The sequence below is a fragment of the Hippocampus guttulatus genome, chromosome 15 (assembly GCF_054856545.1).
Source record: "Hippocampus guttulatus isolate MCC_2025c chromosome 15, RoL_Hgut_1.0, whole genome shotgun sequence".
NCBI classification, from domain to species: Eukaryota; Metazoa; Chordata; class Actinopteri; order Syngnathiformes; family Syngnathidae; genus Hippocampus; species Hippocampus guttulatus.
In genome coordinates this window covers 8717268-8738942 of record NC_141275.1, presented here as the reverse complement: position 1 = coordinate 8738942, position 21675 = coordinate 8717268, and the positions used below count along the sequence as shown (strand labels likewise).

The 21675-nt window shown below is 41.8% G+C and overlaps 2 protein-coding genes across 9 annotated transcripts in view; one reads left to right on the top strand and one right to left on the bottom strand.

Annotated features, from left to right (window-relative positions):
• The window catches only part of npas2 (neuronal PAS domain protein 2), a 39102-nt gene extending 26011 nt beyond the window's left edge, over window positions 1–13091 (top strand). For 5 of the 8 annotated variants that reach the window (XM_086131533.1, XM_086131534.1, XM_086131537.1 and 2 more), the window contains 17 exons: window positions 183–272; window positions 1967–2087; window positions 2899–3012; window positions 3088–3206; window positions 3600–3682; window positions 3763–3869; window positions 4756–4903; window positions 5042–5126; window positions 5199–5325; window positions 6944–7041; window positions 7202–7288; window positions 7640–7816; window positions 8370–8591; window positions 8714–8898; window positions 9147–9242; window positions 9319–9529; window positions 10121–13091. In XM_086131533.1, coding sequence (XP_085987659.1) covers window positions 183–272; window positions 1967–2087; window positions 2899–3012; window positions 3088–3206; window positions 3600–3682; window positions 3763–3869; window positions 4756–4903; window positions 5042–5126; window positions 5199–5325; window positions 6944–7041; window positions 7202–7288; window positions 7640–7816; window positions 8370–8591; window positions 8714–8898; window positions 9147–9242; window positions 9319–9529; window positions 10121–10321 — 2271 coding nt within the window. In that variant the 3' untranslated portion in view covers window positions 10322–13091. Of the gene's footprint in view, window positions 1–182; window positions 273–1966; window positions 2088–2898; window positions 3013–3087; window positions 3207–3599; window positions 3683–3762; window positions 3870–4755; window positions 4904–5041; window positions 5127–5198; window positions 5326–6943; window positions 7042–7201; window positions 7289–7639; window positions 7817–8369; window positions 8592–8713; window positions 8899–9146; window positions 9243–9318; window positions 9530–9623; window positions 10086–10120 lie in introns of those variants that run through there. The other 3 variants (XM_086131538.1, XM_086131540.1, XM_086131539.1) reach the window with 3 other exon arrangements.
• radx (RPA1 related single stranded DNA binding protein) lies at window positions 12830–20638 on the bottom strand. Its single transcript, XM_086131542.1, has 15 exons — window positions 19619–20638; window positions 18558–18700; window positions 17894–18086; window positions 17518–17626; window positions 17269–17369; window positions 16926–17045; window positions 16740–16835; window positions 16484–16651; window positions 15494–15651; window positions 15306–15421; window positions 14829–14870; window positions 14659–14750; window positions 14343–14579; window positions 13720–13905; window positions 12830–13646 (listed from the first exon to the last, which is right to left on the bottom strand). Exons 1-15 carry the CDS (start codon window positions 20205–20207, stop codon window positions 13510–13512), a joined length of 2487 nt encoding a protein of 828 aa, XP_085987668.1. The 5' UTR covers window positions 20208–20638; the 3' UTR covers window positions 12830–13509.
• Between the last annotated feature and the right edge of the window lie 1037 nt (window positions 20639–21675).

Genomic DNA, 21675 nt, shown 5'->3' with positions numbered 1-21675 from the left:
GATGCGCTACACTGACATCCTCTCATCCAGATGTTTTCAATACGGAAAACTGGGCAAGGATCGGCTAGCCAGCACTTCATCTGCTGTAGCATGAATACGGTCCAGACCCTGTCATTGCGTCTGCTGACAATAAATCAGTCACCAAATTTGCTGTTTAACTGTTCTATTGTTTTCTTTTACAGGCACTGGATGGTTTCTTGATAGCGTTAACTACAGATGGAAACATCATATACGTGTCAGATAGTGTGTCTTCACTTATTGGACACTTGCCGGTGAGTGTAAAAGCATAGAGGAGATGCACGTCTTCTTGCTGCTTTGACTGTAAAGCCGTACTACTGTATCACTTCAGCTAGGTTCACACTGCATCTCAATTCATTTGTTTTGCCCGTGCGCAACACACATCGAATTTTTTCATGCAGTGTGAAAAGTACAATTCAGATTTTTTTTTTTCAAATATGACCTGGGGCTATTTCGTGTATTTATATAAATCTATCCGAAATATAAATGTATCCGATGTGTATGTCACCAAAATCTGCAAAGTTGCTTTGAGTAACAGTGTTTTCTTGATATTTGACTTTAATTGAATCCCACTTGAAACACGGAGCATTAAATTGACATATGTGGCGATAGTCGTCATTCAGCCACGCAGATGGTTCATTTATTATGCGCGGCAGTGACATGATGTCAACTTTACATCGATGTCTCACTTAAATGAGAAGATCGAAAAGCCTCGTCTCATTTCCCCAAAATATTTCTACCTCCCGTCTTACGCCTCTGGTGATATGAGATGATGAGCGGACCCATATTTACTTCTGTAAAAACTGTTTTGTTTGCCTGTCACATCATGGACATGTTGCATTCACATCCCAAGTCGCATTTGTTTTTGTGTTGTGAACGAGTACATTAAAAGCAAAAAATCTGAATTGGGCATTGTGCCCTGCAGTGTGAACATAGCCTTTGTAACAAACCCATTAAATTCTTAACACTGAATTGCATCTATTTACTGTTTGGGGACATTTTGTGACCATAATGGATTTGAAATAAAACAAGGTGGGATTCAAGTGGAGGCTTTCAGCCTAAAAGGCTTCACAAAAGCATTTGATTTGTACCATTAATGACAATGTACTCTTTGCAGTCTATGACTGTTTATATTTTGGAGCCCACATACCTAGCCAACCTCGTAGAGATGGTTTGCCAGGCCTTCACTCGCTACCACCTTCAGCTGCAGCTGCTTTGTGGGTCTTACTACCTTCACGGTTATACCCAGTAAGCGAAACATGGCTTATTGTTTGACAACTTTGACGTGTAAGAGGACAATAGTATTTTGAAGAAGATAGGTATGCCATTGTCAAACTGTAAATACAGACACTTTACAATACCATTCAAGAACAGGAATGTCAGATTAAAATTCACAAGAAAAGTCCTCTGTTTACAGAATCAGATTCTTTGGACAGATGAAACCAAGAGCAACGTCTATCAGAATGATGGAAATATTTCACAGCTCAAATCCAAAACATACACAACATCTTGTGTTAAAAATGGTGGAGTTCAAGTTATTGTATGGATGGACATCACCGCTAATGGAATAGGCTCGAGTCAAGATTATATTCTCTGCTGGCATGCAGCCAAATGCTACAAAACTGAGTGGAGGGTGCTTCACGGTGCAGGTTAATGGCCTTGGCCATACTTTGAAAGCAACCTTTTTGCAGGGAAAAAGGGCTCTTGCTCAATGGCCAATTCTGACATGAAGCTAATACAGCTTAGTCTTCACTCACTGAAGGCAAAAGGCAGCAAGAACCACAAGCAGCGAGTGAATGTGGCCACAGCGAAGGCATGGCAGAGTGTTAACGTTTCTTGTTTGACTTCCTCTAGGTGTGATACTATTGTCCATACTGTTTCCTCATGTTTACCTTGAGTCCTTCTTTTGTGGAAGCCTGACCATTCTTTATCTATCCTATTGCATCAGTCAGATATGGTGGACCAAAATATCTTAAATTTCCTCCCGGAGCTAGAACACGGAGAGGTGTATAAGCTGCTATCATCCCACATGCTGATGACTGACCCCATTGCTGCTGACTTCCTGACCAGTGAGTCCTCTCTTTGCACTTTGTCTTCCCCCTCACAGTTCAGGGCAATTTGTGTGTGCTTCACCAGGTCAGCACAAGTTAAAAATATATGGCAGATGAGTACAGTCAAATCAGTCCGGTCTGGAGGATCTATTTAAACGAGAGAAGAAGCAGGTTGTGGAATTGGGGTCGGTAGTTTATTGGATTGCTGATTGGTGTCTAAAATTAGCCCTTTCGCTAATAATAGTCACATGCTTAGTATCATAGTTTAGACTTTTAATCACTGTTATGTTAACACAGTAATCCCTCAGCAATGAACTACCCAAGGACAAGGCTCTGACCTTAATCCTGCATTACTATTGGGTTTTTCACAGAAATAGAGATGTGACTAGCTAAGCCTAAAAACAGTTACAGAACCATGCGTCATGGACCCAAGGCACATCAAAAGGTGATCCAAATTGCCGGGAAACCTTTGATGATGATGCATTTTACTGGGGTTATTTTATTTATTTTATTAACCATAAAATTATCTGCCCTTACTGTTGTGCAGTAAATGTTTATGGAAATGTGGTCAAAGTCCTGTTGCACAACATGAGTCAAAACTGGACTCTGACCAAAGATAATCATAAGAAAATGCCTTCTCTCACAGGATTTAAGAAACGTAAACACTCATATTTTAAGTAATAATATTACTTAATATCGTACAATGTTTGTAGCCCAGCTTTCTCCCTTTCCTCTCTAGGCAGTCGCACATACAAACACGCCTAACGCTGATTTGTTTTGGACTAGCCATTCTGTCAACACGGAATTAAATTTAAGATGCTGTATTTAGGTGAGGCACATGTGGAATTTTGCTGTCACCTTGCCCGAGGTAACATCGATCCAAAAGAGCCGCCTGTGTACGAGTATGTCAAGTTTGTCGGAGATTTCAAGTTTCATAACAATGGTGAGCGCCGCATTTTATTAACACAACGAATCAAGGAACTTTCCATGACAGAAATCGGACTGTTATTTCTCGTAGTGCCTACGTCCTCTTGTAATGAGGTTGAATTGACGTTACCAAGAAGCCTGCAGACGTCGCTGGAGGAGCAGGTCTGCCTCATTGCCACTGTGCGATTAGTCACGCCGCAGTTTCTCAAGGTGAGACTTCCTGCTTGGTGTGTTGCGCGTTTATCTGTGTTAGCATGATTTAGAGAGCGAGGCCGAAGCATCACAAATTGTGGCAGTTAACTTTGCTGAGGCTTTTCTGAACAAAACCTTGAGACTCAGCAGTACCTTGCACCTTGCAATTTACATTGATGCTTTGTATTGTTGCTCATTGAGAGTTCGAAAAATATTACCGTAACAGATTACTTTGACATCCACGAAGTTTTAGTTTTTTTTTGTTTCCTTCATCAATTAAGAAAAGCTCATAACCTTTCATACAAAGTCTTTGGCTTGCTGCGATGCTTGAGTAAACATTGCTTGTTGTGAAGTCATTGAGGTGACTTCCCCCCTCGTGTTCCTTTTGTTTTGTTTTTTAATTATTGATAGGATTTGTGCAATGTGGATGATCCTTGCGATGAATTCACGTCCAGACACAGCCTCGAATGGAAGTTTCTGTTTTTAGATCACAGGTAAATGTCAGCGATTCCAATAACTTCAGCAACCAGCTCTGTGTTGTTGTTGTTTTTAATACACTTGTTATTTGTTACAGAGCTTCTCCAATCATCGGATATTTACCCTTTGAAGTTCTTGGAACATCAGGCTATGATTACTATCATGTGGACGACTTGGAGCTTATAGCTCAATGTCACAAGCAACGTGAGTAACCCAGTCTACTGCCGCTTTTTTCTTCGTAACCTGGAATGGACGTCTTACTGACTGAGGGCATTCATTTCACGTATACACAATAAGAACCTATCCATCCATCCATTTTCCGAACCGCTTGATCCTCACTAGGGTCGCGGGGGTGCTGGAGCCTATCCCAGCTGTCTTCGGGCAGTAGGCGGGGGACACCCCGAATCGGTTGCCAGCCAATCGCAGGGCACACAGAGACGAACAACCATCCACGCTCACATTCACACCTAGGGGCAATTTAGAGCGTTCAATCAGCCTGCCATGCATGTTTTTGGAATGTGGGAGGAAACCGGAGAACCCGGAGAAAACCCACGCAGGCCCGGGGAGAACATGCAAACTCCACACAGGGAGGCCGGAGCTGGAATCGAACCCGGTACCTCTGCACTGTGAAGTCGACGTGCTAACCACTGGACTACCGGGCCGCCCCAATAAGAACCTAGAGCCCGACAAATCTACATTTGCTCTGTACAGCCTCATTTGTACCACGGCATACAGATGAGTCACTTTTTCTATTTTCATTGTCAACTGCTGCAAACAGTACAGAAATAGCACAGTGGTAGGCTATATAATGGATGGTGCTAGGACCACTGCAGTCCATCGACGGACGGGTCAACTGAGAATTGTCACTGGAATCCGATAACATTGAATGGGAGGAACCCCGAACTTCATTTATAATAAATAGCCACTCGCCAAAAGGAAATGAAGAGCAAACGCTGCATGTTCTCTGTTGTTGTCTTTTTTTTTTAATTCCTTGTTCCGCTTCCTCGAATTTGATGATGATGTCACAGTATTTATTCAACTATCATCATTTGAGAGACCAAATGTCGACTGTTTTTTTTTTTCTCCCCAGTAATGCAGTTTGGAAAGGGTAAATCCTGCTATTATCGCTTTCTGACGAAGGGTCAGCAGTGGATTTGGTTGCGGACGCACTACTACATTACTTATCATCAATGGAACTCCAAACCTGAGTTCATCGTGTGTACTCACACTGTTGTCAGGTGAGAATTTGTTTGTTGTTGCTTGCCCGCAAGAAGGATGTGTACCCTCTTTTGGTGTCCTGGGATTAAAAATGCCTATGAGGCACACATCTTCCTGGAGAAACACTGTGACTAATATCCAATTTATTTATTTTTCAGTTATGCTGAAGTACGAGCTGAAAGGAGGCGAGCTTTTGGCCTTGAGGAGCTGTCTCCTCCTGAGATAGCTCCCTCCTCTGTGAAGGTAAATGTCCAGAAATTTCTTTCTGACATCTACAAATTATGCGATCTGAGCCCCTTGTTTGGTATGTTTTAGGCCCAAGAGTTATACTTGGACATGTGCTCCACACTGGATGCGCCACCGGACAGAAACAGCGGTGCACGTTCGGTCTCCTCCCACAGCTCTCGGACGTCCTCCCACACAGCACTGTCAGACTCCGCGTGTGAGTCATCCTCTGCTCCCTAAAGTGCTAACTCACTTAAGAGGTTGACATAATACAAGATGATTCTCCTGTGTGGCTGCGGGATTTGATGTCCAGTATCAGCAATTTAGAAAACTGGAATACTGCACGATAATCCAGCCACTCATCCATCCATCCATGTTCTATAATGCATCTCTCTTTGAGGTTAAGGGTGAGATGGAGTTTATTCCAGCAGACTACACCCGGTGCCAACCAATCACAGGGCATATACAGACACATATAGGACACATGTAATAGGCCTATATATTTCCTTCCACCACGAGGTATTGAAGTGTTTTAATTTCTGTTTTGTATGGTCTGGCCCGGTCTTATATAATACTCCAAAAAGGAATTGCATTTTCTTACGTGAAATAATTTACTATTTTTGGCATCTCTGTTTCAATAGAACTATTTCTCACTCCCCAGAATCCAAAATTGTTATGTCTTGCCCTGGTAACATGCTGTATGTACTAAGGGACAGATCAAAACGTAGCGCTCTATATAATAACGGTAATTGAGGCTCAATGCATTCCCCGTGACTCGTAATTAAAAAATAAATAAATAAAAGGGAGCCTTGGCTTCATCATTCTGCTAACGCACAATGGGGTGGATAGAAAAACAAGTATATGCCGTTCCATTTTTTTTTCTTTGCCATAGCAACAGAAACATTCTCCCTGCTCCAGAATGAAAGATGGTGCCAACCCATCATATGCCATCCTCCATGAGGCAGGAAATGGCCGAGCATGTCACAGACCAAGCCCAAATATACGGCTTTTCACCCATACAAAAAGTGCCATCCGAGTGTAATCTGCAAAGCAAAGCTTTCGTGGAACTTGCAGTTAATTAAAGTTGATTAAATTCCCCACGTATAGGCTGCTTTTATGATTAAGTAGTCTCTTATTCTTACTTTAACCAACCGTGTTTATTTTAGCCTCCGTTTGCTCAGACTCCAGCTGCTTCTCCACCCACCGGAGCCACAAACACTAAACAGTTCCCCCTTCTATGCATTTGTGAACAAGTCACAGGAGCACTTGCCGCTCATAAAAAGCAACTTATGTTAATTATACGGTAAATAATTCACCCAGTTGGGTGTTGCGCCATTGAAAAATGTCTAACTTGCGTCACGGATTGTTGAGTTTTGCATCCGAGGTGAAATGAGATGTCAGCCAAGACCTGGTGACTCAGCAGTACTGTATTGTTATGAAAAAAAATACAAAGAGGCTCCTATTTAGGCTTCATATTAAAAACCCTGCGAGTATGCCAACAAAATAGCTGCACTGTTCTAAAATGGATTTAACAATACATGAGATTGACCCTCAATAACTGTATCAAACACTCATGAACAGAATGTGCTCAATATATTTTGTTAGCAATATTAGCAAGTAATATACTGCAAAAAAAATAAATATCAAAGTCAGTTATATCACAATCACACTATGACATTTTCCCCATCTTTTTCCTTGAATAATTACATTACGATACAGAAATACCACAATGATCATCATATTGTGAGAGAACCAACAAGGCCCACGTGTTGAGGAAATGTTATGTTGCTCAGTGCCACTTGTTGATGCAAGCGTGCGATCTTTATTCTGTGCAGCAGCAAACTCGTACGCAGACACCTGCACACCATCATGGCAGTCGACTTCTATTGGGACTGAGAGGACGCCTGCCAGACTCCAAGTTAGTCGTTCAAAGGTCAGTTTAGACGAACGGTGTGTGTGTGTGTGTGTGTGTGTGCGTGCGTGCGTGATTGGAGATAATGGAGGGAAAAGGTTGGTTGGAACAATTATAAAAAAATCAACGCAATATTTGGAATGGTCAAATTCACAAATCTTGTATCATCTTCACCTTGTAGAATTCGATCCAAAGACAAAATTCGTTTGATCTGGTGCCCCAAATGAGCCTTCCTATTTCTCCTCCATGCAGCAAGAACACAGCGATGGTTAGTGTTTAGACTTCCCTTCCTGCCATTTGTCTTCCTGTCTTTTGTTTTGTATGCGGTGCGGTTAGGTCTCCTGCTGCTGCTGTGTGTGCGTGAGAGAGCTTCCTCCCAACTGTGTACATTGCCTCCAGGTTATAGGATTAAGTGCACAAATCAGACGACAGCTCAGACATTTTTCAGATTAGCATCTGCTTTAAATGTCGCTTTGGAACTTTCAGCAGTTTGTTTCAAACCATTAGACATGTAAAGTCTACGTACATGACTACGTTATTGCATCATATTTCTCATTTACTGCTTTTTAGGGAAAAGCCAGAACACAAGAATTTAGACACATGAATCCTGTGTTTTCAGCAACAGCAAACGCACCAGCAGTCGTCCATGTTTCAGCTGCAGCAGCCTCAGCTGGGTGTCATGAACCAGCTGAAGGAGCAACTAGAGGAAAGGACACGCATCCTGCAGGCTGACATAAAGACACAGCAGCAGGAGCTGCATGACATCAAGGAGAAGCTTCACCTCGCTAATCTTCAGGTAACCAACAACTCATGTTAAGCTCGACACCTGAGAGCACGTCGGCCGGCAACATGTATATCACATGCATCGCTGCTTGTGACAGAACAAAGCTATGTTGGCATTTATATATCATGCGGTTTGCATCAATTACCGCAAATTATCAAATTGATTTCCATCAATTCCAATGGTGAGGGTTCCAAAAATTCCTCACACCGTTGAATATTACTGAAACAAAACAAAGCAAAATCTTTGCAAAGGTTCTGGTGGATCTCTTGTTTTGGATCTCATCCGACTGTGCAGGTGCCCCTAATGCTGAGACTGATGAGTGCACATGTCATCTGGGTTAATTAGTCGTATTGGGTAGGTAAGCCCTCTGTTGGCTCACCTCCCACATTAATAGGGGAAATGGCCCCACCAAGAGGCAGCATACAAACCTAATGACCCGCATACAGTAACATGAGAGGAACAATGATTCAGTTTCCTGATGACTCAGAAGGCACTCATGTTCAGAAGCCACTTTTCTGTTGTTTTCTATGAGCGTCGACTGACATTTTCTCTCTGTGCCTTGTAGATGTTGCTACAACAGCCTATCCACAATGAAATTGGCCAACAGCCGTCGCAGCAGCAGCCGCAACAACCGCCGCAGCAGCAGCAGGGCCCGGGCAGGCCAGCCTCACAGAGCCAATCAGGGGTCATCAGGCAGCTCGCAGGCCACCCGAAGCCACCGTCCTGCGGTGCTCACAGTTCGTCCCCTCACTCGCTTCTGAGAGAAAACAGCTCGCCCTCGACACAGGTACGCCCCACAATAAAATGTCTAACACACAAGCGGTAGAATTTCTGTTTGAATATACTGTATTCAAGGTTGCCAACTGCTGATCTTTTTTTCCCCCCCATCACTCCAACAATATTCAAAAGGTCCCACAGAGGATATCTCGAAGCGGTCAGGTGCAGTCAGTGAGTTTGCCCGTGCAGACCAACACGAGTCTGACCATGCCCTTCTACAGCAACCCCATGATGTTTTCTCAGACCAACACGAGGCCTCTACATGACGCAAACCAAAGACACGCGAACAATGACTTCAGCCAAGATGGACAACTCCGGTAAGTCACACATTGGGATATATTCGGAGAGAGCATTACTTCAATGAACAATTGCTTCAGATTACATTTTGTAGTCATGAGTAAGAAATCTGGTTAAGTGCAATATGTTTTCTGCAGGAAATGTAGTTTTTGAAGGACTGCTTTCTCCAAATTTTGTTTATAAATTGGATATTTGGGGTCTATCCATGTATCAACCGATCTACCTACGTCATAGATAGACGATCGAAAACTCTGATTATATCCTATAGGATGCTCCTGAACCAGCCAATGCAGACACTGGTCCCCACGAGCAGTGGGTCCACGCAGTCCTCCCAGCAGTGCAACATGGGCATTCCCCAGACCATGTGAGCATTTTCCCCAACTCACCACCTCCACCCCCCACCTCCCATGTCTGACCTGTGAACTGTTGCCTCCCTACAGATATACCTTAGAGCAGCAGATCATCACGCCCTCATTCCCCATGCAACAGGTCAACTGCAACGCCGTGCTTGTGCCCTCTCAGGTGTTCACGTCACCTATAATGATCCCACACAACAGCTTCATCTCCCACCAGTCGCAACAAAGCTATCAGGCTCAGCCTCAGGCCTCCCAGCACTCCCTGCATCTGCAGCAGCCCCAGCAGTTCTTTCAGGTGTGACGCTCAGCCATCTTAGGCTGTTATCGATCTGTTGCGTAATCTTGTTGTGGCTTTGCATTTGCTTAAAGCAGCTCTCATGTCACCATAGCAACAGCGCGTCAGCAGGCTGTTCAGCAGAAGATTTGCATTTTCTTCAAGATTCAACTTGAACCAAAGCGTCAACTGACACTTAAATTGTAAATAATGGTATTATTTACAACTCTCTGAAATATGATAAATACAACCAGAATAAGAGTGAGATGATACATTTTTGATGGTGTCAGTAAAAAAATGAGCATTATTATGCTTCTAAAGGCATTTTTTTTAATACTGCTTCTCATGAAACTGGCAGCTAATGAAGCGGCTGCTATGAGTGCAATATAATGAACTGTCATTAGGGCCTGATTGATTTTTTTGTTTTGTTTTTAGGCCGATGCAGAATTTTGACAGAAAAAAAATACAGATTGCAGATTAATCAGATGATTAATTTAAAATATATATAAAATGCATAAAATACCCCCCCACCCCAAGTTTCTAGAGTACCAGTCTTGATTATTCGAAAGGCCTGATGTGATATCACCTGCTGACTTGTTTTTTGTTTTGCAGATGACTCAAGGACTTGTGCACAGCGGATCGACTCCAGCATTCTTACACACTGCCAACATCCCACAACAGGGCACTGTGGGATACATCCAGCAGCAGCAGCAGCCGCAAACACAACAGCAACAGCCACAACAAAGACAATACCAACATTCCCAAAACCAGAATGCTAATGTTTCAGACTTGAGGAATATGCTAACGCGGTAGCACTGTGGAACTTGCAAGAGCTCCGAGCTCTGCGGCCTGTTGCTGACGTTGGAAGTCAAAATTGGCGTCGAGGCGGCAAACTGATGAGAGCGCCTGAACATTTGATGTGAAGCTGCTCGCATCCACGAAGAAGTGCCGCAGTAAAACGGCAACGGGGAAAGGACCTGAGGAATGTGATGATGAGAGGCGGGGCCTTTCATCACCAGCCTGCAACACACTCAGCTGTCATTGAAACAAGTGAATTTATCACCGCTGTCACAAGGACGCCACTTTCATTTCGCAAGTGTGTTTGCACTTTTGGTACCAAGCCCCACCCAAGAAGAGGATACAGTATTTATTTTTGCCTATACGTTTAATGTTATAAATGTTCCCTCTAAGCAGTGGCTTCACAGTGATCTTACTTTCCTGACAACCCACTTCAGTGAAAACTAGAGCATTGCTTTTAATTTTCCATTTTGATGAGTTGGATGTCACGCCCCGTCTAAATACTACAAACACGCACCCAGATTTTGTTTGAATGAAGAAGGGCTTCTTTAACAGCCGTTTCTTGACACGACTCCTCTGATGAGCCCTGTAGCAGCACCCCTCCACTTGTTTCACAATTAAATGGAGGAGGGTGGGTTGTCTAATGTGCCTTTTAACCATGCTTACTAGTACCATGGTGCAGTTCCAATGTTGTGTCTCACTACGGCTTTAAAAATCCTGCTCAGGTCCATTTGGAATACAAAGTTTATTTTCATTGATGGTAATTTATATATATTTTTTGCCCACATTAGATTGAAAAGAATATATGGTTAGATTTGTATAGGAGATTAAATAGATAGATCTATGTATATTGGATGCCTTTTTCAACCTTAACTTGCCCCCACCAAACAATTGAAGCACTAGCAGCAATGATATTCTAATTATTTTATTAAATAACTTATTTGCAGAATACATTTGTTGTAAAACAGACATGGGATTAAGAAAGCAGTTTTGTATGTTGAGATTCTGATTCATGTTGATGTTCATGCAGGAATTGATGGGTCACCACTTGTTTTAAAGTCTTACACCCACCTCATTGCATTTCATTGAGAAAATCCGCTCACAAAGATGAGAACAGACTGGTGTGCTGTCTAAAAACAGTCAAGTCGTTATGAACTATACGCTGCAATACACTGAGAGTTGACTGAAGCCAAACGCTAAAATTCAATAATTATCGGAAATATACAAGTGTATGTGTGTAAAATGCATTTTTCACTCCAATCAATTAGGATAACAAATGATACAAATAGGTGTGCCTTTACAAAGATAATCATGCCCTATTCTACTTATGAATAGTTCATTGAAGACTAAGTTATCACCAGTTCTGTTGGAGGTTCCATCTCACCCCCGACTCTAATGAGGACAAGTGCTAAAGAAAGCGAACGGATGGACATCAAATGTACTGTACTCATTTAGCCTATCGGTATGTTGATATCGTGCTTTACGAGTTACTATCTTTGTAAAGGCTCCCCGTTTGCTACAGCTCCACTTATTGGATCTCATTGGATTGTGCAAGTGTAACTTGTGAGTCACGAGTGAAAAACTGTTTACAAAAGTATACGACAGGCTAGTGAGTGTACATGCATAATGATAGCATATCACAGCAAAGCTGGACAGATGAACTGCTGCTCATTACCCCAAAATCAAACCGTTTATTTTATTCCTCATGAGTATTTCTGTCATTATTATTTATGATGGAAGCCTCTTTGCAGCACGCTCACTTGCCTGTCAGCTTTTACCCCGAGTTCTCATTGTTTCCATTTGAGTACATGTTTTTCTGCAGCGGTTGAGAACCACGGAGGAAGAAAACAAGCCCAGTAGCTACTCTTTGACTTATGTGCAATGTCCCTTTGAGAATGTTAATTTATGCTGTATATTTACAATGTTTCACTACAGGTGTGTAAAGATGTGTACATTACGCCACTAATGGTACTGTGTAAATTATATTTTTCTAACTTACCCTGACATTCCTCCAGGCAGAGAACACAATTATTCCCTTCACATTGATTACAGCTTTGAGACTTGGGAATGTGGTACAGCCTTTGATTTTGATGGCCGGGCAGGTTACAACATCTTGTGCTTGACCCGTGACATTCTGGTTTTTAAAGTTAAGCAGTGCCATGCCATCAAGTGATACATTTTTTACGATAATACATGTCCTTAGACATAATGACATTTACCCTCAAGCTGTTGCTCATCTATCATGAAGATAGGGAGTTGAGGTTTTCACGTGTGGACCTTTCAGTCCACATCTTTGCCTTGCATCGATATTAAATAAAACTTCTTGTGACTGACTCATAAAAGAGTCGACGCAGTGAAGTTAAACCTCCACAAGAATTTGTTTTATCAAATGAAAACGCCCCCATGTCCCCCTGAAATCTAGATGCAAACGTTAAAGCCCTCAATCGGTGCAGTTTGCGAGAATATTTGGCTCTAAATGGGCGCGGTTTCAAAAAACATCCCCTCACTTTCAGCTTCATGGGCTTTTTCCATTAAGTGTCAATGTTTTTGAAGGTTTTGATTTTTCAAGTGACACTTTCCATTTGTATGTGAGAAAATGAAGGCCAGCGGCTGAGGAACACAAACCTGCTACACAGCCATTGCTGCCATTTCCATGCAGAAAAGACAGTGAATATATTGTATATTAGAATGTACAAAAAAAACACTAGATGATATAGTTTATGTCTAATGGAATGCATATGTATGTTACATGATTTTAAAATTAAAGTAATTTTGTAACAGATAATGAAGTGTCTTATTAGTGGAGATGAGGCTTTGTTGTGTTGATGTTGCACAGTCGCTTTTATGTACTTTTTCTGCCCATGTATTTACCATTGAAATAAGCTTTAAAAATATTGTTGAAAATATAACAAATTGAGTTTACAGACTAAAATATCTTGATATTAATTATGTTATATTGAATTATTTATAAATCAACCTGGTTATTGTGAAATAAATATTTTCAAACATACAGTATGCATTGTGATTGTGAACAAAAACAAATTGGACATGCTTTTAATTGATTTCATTATCTTATGATTCAGTTAAGATCACGTTGAGGATTTGCATTATTTTGTGTGTTTGTGTGTGTGCACGTGAGACGTCATTAATGTGTAAGGAAAATATTGGTAGGTACCTTCAGAATAGACTCTCTTTTTAAATTGCTACTGAACAGATACTTCAGTCACTTTGTACACTTTGCTAATCAGTACCTCCACCTCCTCTCCACCAAGGTGACAAATGTCCAAGACACACACCAAATGCGTGTCCTCCAGCTCGCTGGCAGTGGCCATGATGTCCTCTGGGAGACCAAATATGAGGTGTCATTGTGATGCTAAATAACTCTGCAGTGGAGGCAACGGGGTGAATTTTACCTGGTCTGTAGTGTGCCACTTCACTGTGGCTCGAGGGGACACCGCTCAGAGGGCAGACGAAACCAGAAGAGAGACAAGACAGCATGGTGTCATCATGACGACCCGGAGGAAGCCCGACGGCTCTGTGCTCACCGGAGCGCTCAATGGGTAAAAATACTGCGTCGACAGCTATTTGCTTGTTTATGCCTGTCAAAACACATTTTTAAAAATAAAGGTCAAGCATATAATTCAAGCGAAGCATACATTAAAATGGAAGTTGCTTTTCATTAAGTCCAGCATTACCTGGTGACTCACTGATGACCCGACCGTGCCCGACTAAAGGTCAGTTCTTCTGGTTTGAAACAATTTGGAAGAAATTGCACCTGCCCAATTGAGGCAGCTATTGAGTATTTCCGCCTTGAGAGAATTTCACAAAGGTTTCCTTCAGAATTGTTCATTCATTTTCTAACTACCGACATTGAGGCAGACATACAAACCAACACACCACCCTGCTGCCTTGTTTCATTCAGGCATTGAATAATAATCATTAGTGCCTGCATTTTAAATGGTGTCGTGTTTATGAACATTTAACATCACATCAGAATGCATCCTACATCTGAAAATTCGAAACTTAATCGTCTTACCAAGTATGGTAACCTGATAGTATCCCGCGCAAACAGTGGTTGGGAGTGTGTCTGCTGACTGCTCTGGTGTCCAGCGCATGGGATGAAGGTTGCTCCACCGAAGGAGGGCATTCTTCTCTTCTAAGGTGAACCTTCGAGAAATGCTGTCCTGATGAAGAGTCCCGTGATGCAAATGCACAGACAGTTCTTGACGTTGCCTTGACCACCCGCAGCTCTCCCAGGAGAGCAGATTGAGGCCTGGTGGGAACAAGCCCATGTTGGAACAGCTCAAAGTCTGTGTATCATGATAAAGTAGATACACATTTCCCAATTCAACCTTCATTTTGGGGTTGCGGACTCTGTTCAAGGGTTCCCGGATCTCCCTCATTCTCCTGCGGCTCCCTTTCAACTTCTGTATTTCTGGCTCCTCTGTAGAAGCAGACAACTAAACTGAGCATGGTTGAAGTGCGTAGCTTGCGTTATCAACAATATTAACATCACTCTTACCGTTTTGCCGGCACGCTGCTCACTGAACTCTGCTCTGTATTTCTGGAAAAAGAATGTTACCTCAACTAAATGAATACTTTGTCCAAAATTGTTCACATCCACAGGTGCAGATCAAACTAGAAAATTGTGGATTTTTTTTTCATAAAGTAGTTCAATTCAAATTCAATTTTATGTTTGTTTGTTTTTTAATTATGCCCATTGAAATACATTGATAAAAAACACAAAACAAAAAATGTGAACCCCCAAAATTCCTAATAAAAAGAGTGATTGTATTGTGATTCCATTGTTAGGAAGCCCTGGAAAGTGTCATGCTTCCGGTTGGCGTACTGTAAGCTCTGGTGGTGCAAGTTCTGCGACTGGGAAAATAGTCAAAAGGCTGCGGTGCAGGCGGGCTGATAATTTCCATTCACTTTGATAGGGGGAATTGCTTCACGTCTCTCAACAAATTAAGTTCCACTCTACGTACAAATATCAAACCTTGTCTTTATCGTCCTTTTCCTTCTCACAGATGTTTGTTCAGATGAGGCTGACACAGAGTTGACTGACAAAGATGTATTGCACACATCCTGGTCCACTGTGGACACACCTGGCACCTGCACGAAACATATTTCTCTAGTCCATAAAAATCACAATGCTATAGGGCGATATTAAGTAATGTATCATACCTCCTTTGCCCCAAGGCCTTGTGGCTCAGACACGCTGGACTTTTCCACATATCTGACCGCCGTGATCTGACCTTGAATGGCAAGCTTTTTATGTTCTCTATATTGCACGGTCTCCAACTCCTTTTTCAAGTCAGAAGCAGCAACAAGCGGAACTTGATCTGTTGCGTGAACATTGAAAGTCACAATGAGCAACCAGCAAATTAATAATGTATGAAGACACTGGTGAAGCATATTCATCATTTTGCAAACGCTGCAAGCTTGGGTTTATTGCAAATGTTATCTGTTCTCAATGTTATCTGAACAAGAACCAGTTAATCATTTCACAATTAAACTACACAATTTAGCTCTCCTTCATTATTGCAGCTAATGTTTATGCTCACAAAGTTATGACTAGTCTTGTCATTTTTGCAACGTTTTTCTCTTATAATTGGGAATGATGTTTTTAATTAATAATATGACTTTAGTGTTGTAAAATGAGGGCGGCACGGTGAGCAACTGGTTAGCACATCCACCTCACAGTGCAAGGGTGCAGGATTTGATTTCAGCGCCGGCCTTCATAAGGTTTGCAACTTCTCCCCGTTCCTGCGTGGGTTTTCTCTGGGAATTTCAGTTTCCTCCCACATGACAGAAATATTCATGGCAGGTAAATGGAACACTCTAAATGTTCCCTAGTTGTGAGTGTGAGCACGAATGGTTGTCCATCTATGTGTGCCCTGCGATTGGCTGGCAGCCAATTCAGGGTGTACCAATCCTACTGCTTCTTTCCTCCAGCGCACCCGACAGTTAGGGTAATTACATTGACTCAAAAATGAAGCCTCTGGTATTTTCACTTTTGACTGTAGTTATTAGAATGTTAATCCAGTGAATGTTGGGAGATTAAGGAATGAAATATATTTTTTAATGATGTTACATCATCGCTGCTCTTCATTCACACAATGAAAATGATTTATTTTGGGAAAAAAAGTGATAAAAATAAAACGGTAACTTCACCTGAGGTCTCTCCCACTGGCTGGGTGAATGTGCACGGGGCATGAGGGTAGCAATAATGGCCACCAATATATGCCTTCTGAAGGACCACATTGTCTTTCAGAGTCTTGTTCCGCTGGATGAGGTTCTGCACTGTGGGGTCATTCTTGTATGGTTGACCCTTGTGGTAACCTGTTACGGCAAATTGCAAACCGCATTGAACAACTCGTCGTCCCTTCAACTACAGACAGATGACATTTAAGATTTGAATAGTGCCAACCTGTAATGAACATCTCTGTCTCGCAGCTACTGGTGAGGTAAGGCAAGGATCCTTCCACTTGGCACACTCGCATCTGAGTGCAAACTAAGTAAGTCACTTAGGGAGAGAGAAGATGATTTTTTTTTTCACAAACTGAGATGAAGATTTGCTCTAGAAGTCAACAGAGGTACATATGAGGAGTCATACTTGGCCATATATTGCCAAAGATTTCTGGCTGGGAGGAGGAAAACAATTCTAGGACAAAAGGATGCTCTGATGTGCCATCCACTGCGTGGACCCAGCGGAAAGACCAGTACTTCTCAGGGCCTGCAATAAAAGCAAAATAAAAAGGTCAATCACACACCACAGCTATCAAACTCCAGGGGATCCTTGGTTTGCAATGGTCCTGACACACAAGGTTTTGAGGAGATCAACGGTTTCTCAGTGACTATGATTTTATTACTGTGCTAGCACAGTTAGTAAGAGATTCCAACTTAGGTATGAATTCAAGTGTTGATCAAGTGTTTCTGGAAGGTTTGACAGCTCTCACCTGTGTTGCCTTTACGCTTTACTCTTTCAACACGACCAACAAATGTCACCAAACCGATGATGTCACAAACAGAGTTGTTGGGAAACGTTTCGACATCTGATCTGGAACAATGGAAATCGTAAATTAATCATGGCTAACAACACAAATGCTGAGTGGAGAAAAAAAAAGCATTTTTGCATTTGCACAAACCCCCAAAAAGCATGTGTAGGTCTTAAGTAAAGACGGCCGACTGATTTGAGGTGAAATCACCTTGTGGCAAAGCGGTAGGACACATCAGGCAATGACCACTGAGGCTGAACATTCTTCGGTGGCACCACTGTGATAATAGAAGTTGGGTTGCGAGCGTTCAGGCAGATTTCTGAGAGATAAAAGTTCGAAGTGAAATCACACATTCCAGCATCTGCACAATGGCTTGTCTATTATTATTGCCTGGTCCACCAATAGCGCTCATTGAATTACTTCTGCTGGGTGCACGCAAGCAGTGCACTCCGTTTTTCCTCGAGTGTATCAACATTCAATTAATCAACAACATTCTTAATGATTGATTATTAGCACACCACCACTGGCCCAAAAGTCAAATTAAAGTCACAACTGTTACCAAGTTTAAGTATGATGGAGTACATACCAATTGAGGTGAACATCTTGATTCCATAATGGTCCATTTGTGGGCGCGAACGACTTGAATAACTCTGCTTAAGAGCATAATTCTGGATGTACAACACCGTTCCAACTTTGAGCGAGTTGTAAAACTGTGGACAGAGCTCATTCCAAAGCACAAGAGACATGATGCCGCTCTGGTCTGCAACTTCAAAATATGCCTAGGAGAAAATTAAGTAAAGGTCAGGTGGTATTCAAGTGGAGTACAGCAGAGGTGATGTGTTCTCAAACATTTTGGGCCCAGAACCCCCTACGGGAAAGAAATATATCCAAGGGCCCCTTCATCATCCAACACCAGTTAAACCTAAGTAGCTACCATGTGCAACACTAAATACCATATGATTTCTCCCTTTTTAAACATTTCAGCCTACATATTCATGACCTGGTCAATATAAATAAACTTAACAAAAGGAAATAGAATTCAATTCAATATTTAACCACTGTTGCTACTTCACTTGGACAGCTTCCACTAACAACATGGCATCTTATCAGGAGGAGCTGGTTTACCAAAGCACAGTCAGTGTTGTCAACTCAGCGATTTTAGTTTTGATAGCACAATAAAGTTTTTTTTATTGACCGCTGGGGATCAGGGGACCCCAGTTTGTGAACCACTGCTGTGGGTTTAAACTCACCTGGTAGGGGAAATCGATATTGGATCCGATCCTGCCATAATATCTCAATCTGGATTTCTGTAATATCTTCACCAGAAGAGGGAGGGGTTTGCATGTGCTCCTAAATGCTGACTCCAGGTTATTTATAAGAGAGATCCTGTTCACTTTTGGGCAATAGGACATTGGAGATCATTAACACAATCTGCAGGCAGCGGTGTTGTTTAGGTGGGGAGGTCAAGAGGAACATACCAGTATAATTTTCTGGATCTCCCCCTTCTGCCCCTCCACACACCCAATCCCTTTTACACCCATGAAAGCAATTCAGTTCCCTTTAAACATTTTTCTGAGCCACCGTTGAATGTCAATAACACAAAAAACAGATGAGAGAAACAGAAGTATGCTGAAAAAATGAGCAAAGCATCCTGCAAGAGATTAAAAAAAACTACAATGGAAGAGGAGTTTTGAAAGGTTGGAGAGTGCAACATCAGTCCCTCTTGTGATATTGCTTAATAGTTTATGGGGGGTTTTCAATTCCCAATCAACAATTGATTAATTAAAAAGAAATTGGGAAAATGTTCTTTACACTTTGATGCAAAATAAAATTGCATCAGATTATTTGATGGAATAATATATAGAATAATTGATTATACCTGTAAATGTATTCAGTAGTGAAGCCCTAAATGGTCTATATAGGACAAGCGTAAGAAAATGAATAAATATGTTTGCTTTCAAATCAGAAAGTATTCACATTTGAGAGTCCGAAATCAGAGGACTTTTTAAAATATATATTTTTAATTGTACAAAACCTTTTTACTTTCCATTTTTGTCCAATAAGGCTGCATGCAAGAATTATGTTGTTTACAGAATCGTTATGTTCAGTGTTGCCATTGGACTTATTTAGGGTTTTACAATTTACGTTCCTTTTCGGCCACAACAGAAAGGAGCGTTTCAGTGCAGGACGGTGACCTTTTACCCATTAAGTCATACTCCTGAACAATTTGCATCTGCCCCACTTCTGAAATGATGGCTGCACCCCTGCATGCGGGTGTGAAAGCAGGATGACAGAGAACGCAGCATCTCACCGTCCAGCACTGGGTCGCGCGGCCAGGGAGGCGCCGAGGTCCACAAGTCCCCCTCTGGATACTCATTGTTCCACAGAGACAAGTAGTGTTTGCGGTTCAGCTGGAGGGGTACGTCGCTTTGGAGCAAGGTGCTCCTCTCCATGCCGCTTTTGACCAGAACGGGCAGTGTCCTCACATCCCGAATGTGAGACAGCAGCGAGGATTCACCCGAGCTGCACTTTAACTTTTCGATGCTAATGTAGCCGTGACCCAGTCTCCGCTCGTTATAAACGAACGAGCACTGCGTGATGATGATGTCTGAACCTGTTCTAAGGCTATTGGTGTGAACCAAGTGATTTAAACTTGGATGAAGGTAGCATTTGGCACGCCACACTCCGTCGGTGACAGTCACGTCGTAGCTGTAACGCTCACACGACTGTCCTTCACTTGGGTCACACAAGTAGCGCTGAAGTGCGATGACAGCGACACTCGCCGCCTCCTCTTCCTCCACATTCAGTTTATGAGTTTGGCTGGTCGATAACTGGTCCATTGTCCTCCGAAGGAAAGACAGGCGAGGAATACTAGTCGAGGTCGATGAGGTATCATCCATTGCGAAAAAACAATCCAGCAAATTGTTCGGTGCAGTGTGGTTCGGAAACTAGCTCAAGTTAGCTAACCTGATCGTTGTCTTTCAGTCTGTGAGATACTGTTGCCGTGAGAAAGCGCATATTCATGATAAACCACTCTATAATTTATCTTACTATAACCAAATAAACGCATATTCTACATTTTAATTCATTCAGTCAATTTGCGAACCAAGTTACACCTTCCCGGGTAGCCTAGCAAAGTGGCTAACGTTACAAACAATGCCGGTGCTATATGATTACGTAATTCTTAAAATCGAACAGTCAACAAGTTCAACGAATAATTTACGTCCTCAAGTTATTCCTACCACTAATCGATCTTTTGGTCTGGTGGTACTTGCTGAGGGGGAGACGCGAACAAAAATGCCTTCATTCAAATTCCCCGCTTGCTTGGCAGTTGGAATATCAGGGAGAGTCGGAGGAAGTTGACGTCATTCACGCGACAAATGAACTTCTGTAGTTTCAGAATATCAATGATTGTATTTGTAGTTCTTTTTTTAAATGGCCGAATAACATTATTAAACTCTGTAACCACACTGCCTAAACGTCTCTTTTTGGATTGAATTGCTTTTTTTAACCATGTTATTATGTTTTATTGTTTAGCCATTTTAAAAAGGTATTTACAGTATTGTTTATTAGCTTCCATTTTCAGATGAAAACGCCATCTCTCAAAGTGCCATGTAACCTAGTGGATTATAGTAGACCATTCACCCAGCTCTTTGTTGCATAATACACACTGAAAATAGCTATTTTTGCAGAGCACCATACATATTATGTTTTAGTGCAACTGTATAATATCGCACTGACAGTTTCGTGGTACACTCACCTGACTTGGGTGAAGGCCCCTTGCTACAGTTCCCATTCAGTTACAGTGTGAATGTTCATCTGACTCTAAATTTGCCCAGACACTGTCCACCTTTCACCCTTAGTCATCTTGGATAGGCCCCAGCACACCAAAAACCTGAAGAGGATGAGCCATATAGAAAAGGGAACCGTTTTTTCAAATATGATGCAATGCTTTATTACGCCAATTCTTATAAATTACAAAGATGTGAATTTACATTACACAACTAAGAGTGACAGTTTTCAATGTGAATAAATTATCTTGGTTTGCATTTACATTCTTGTTGCTGTCAACATGACACCTTTAACAAAAACATTAAATGTATGCATTTATTTTATAATGTATCCATGTATCCTGCTCTTTTAAAATAAATGTTTCACCTGCATCACTTACAGAGGAGACTTACAATTTGTAAGCGTGAGTGACACAATTTCCCAATACACAAATCAGCATGTTGTTGGCCAACATTTGCTTCCTGAAGAACAGGAAGCGAGTTTCGACAATAGTGTGAAAACCGAAACAACTAAACAATACACTTTTTTCTTCCCAACTGAAATCAGTAAGCAAAAAATAATAATAATAAAGAATGA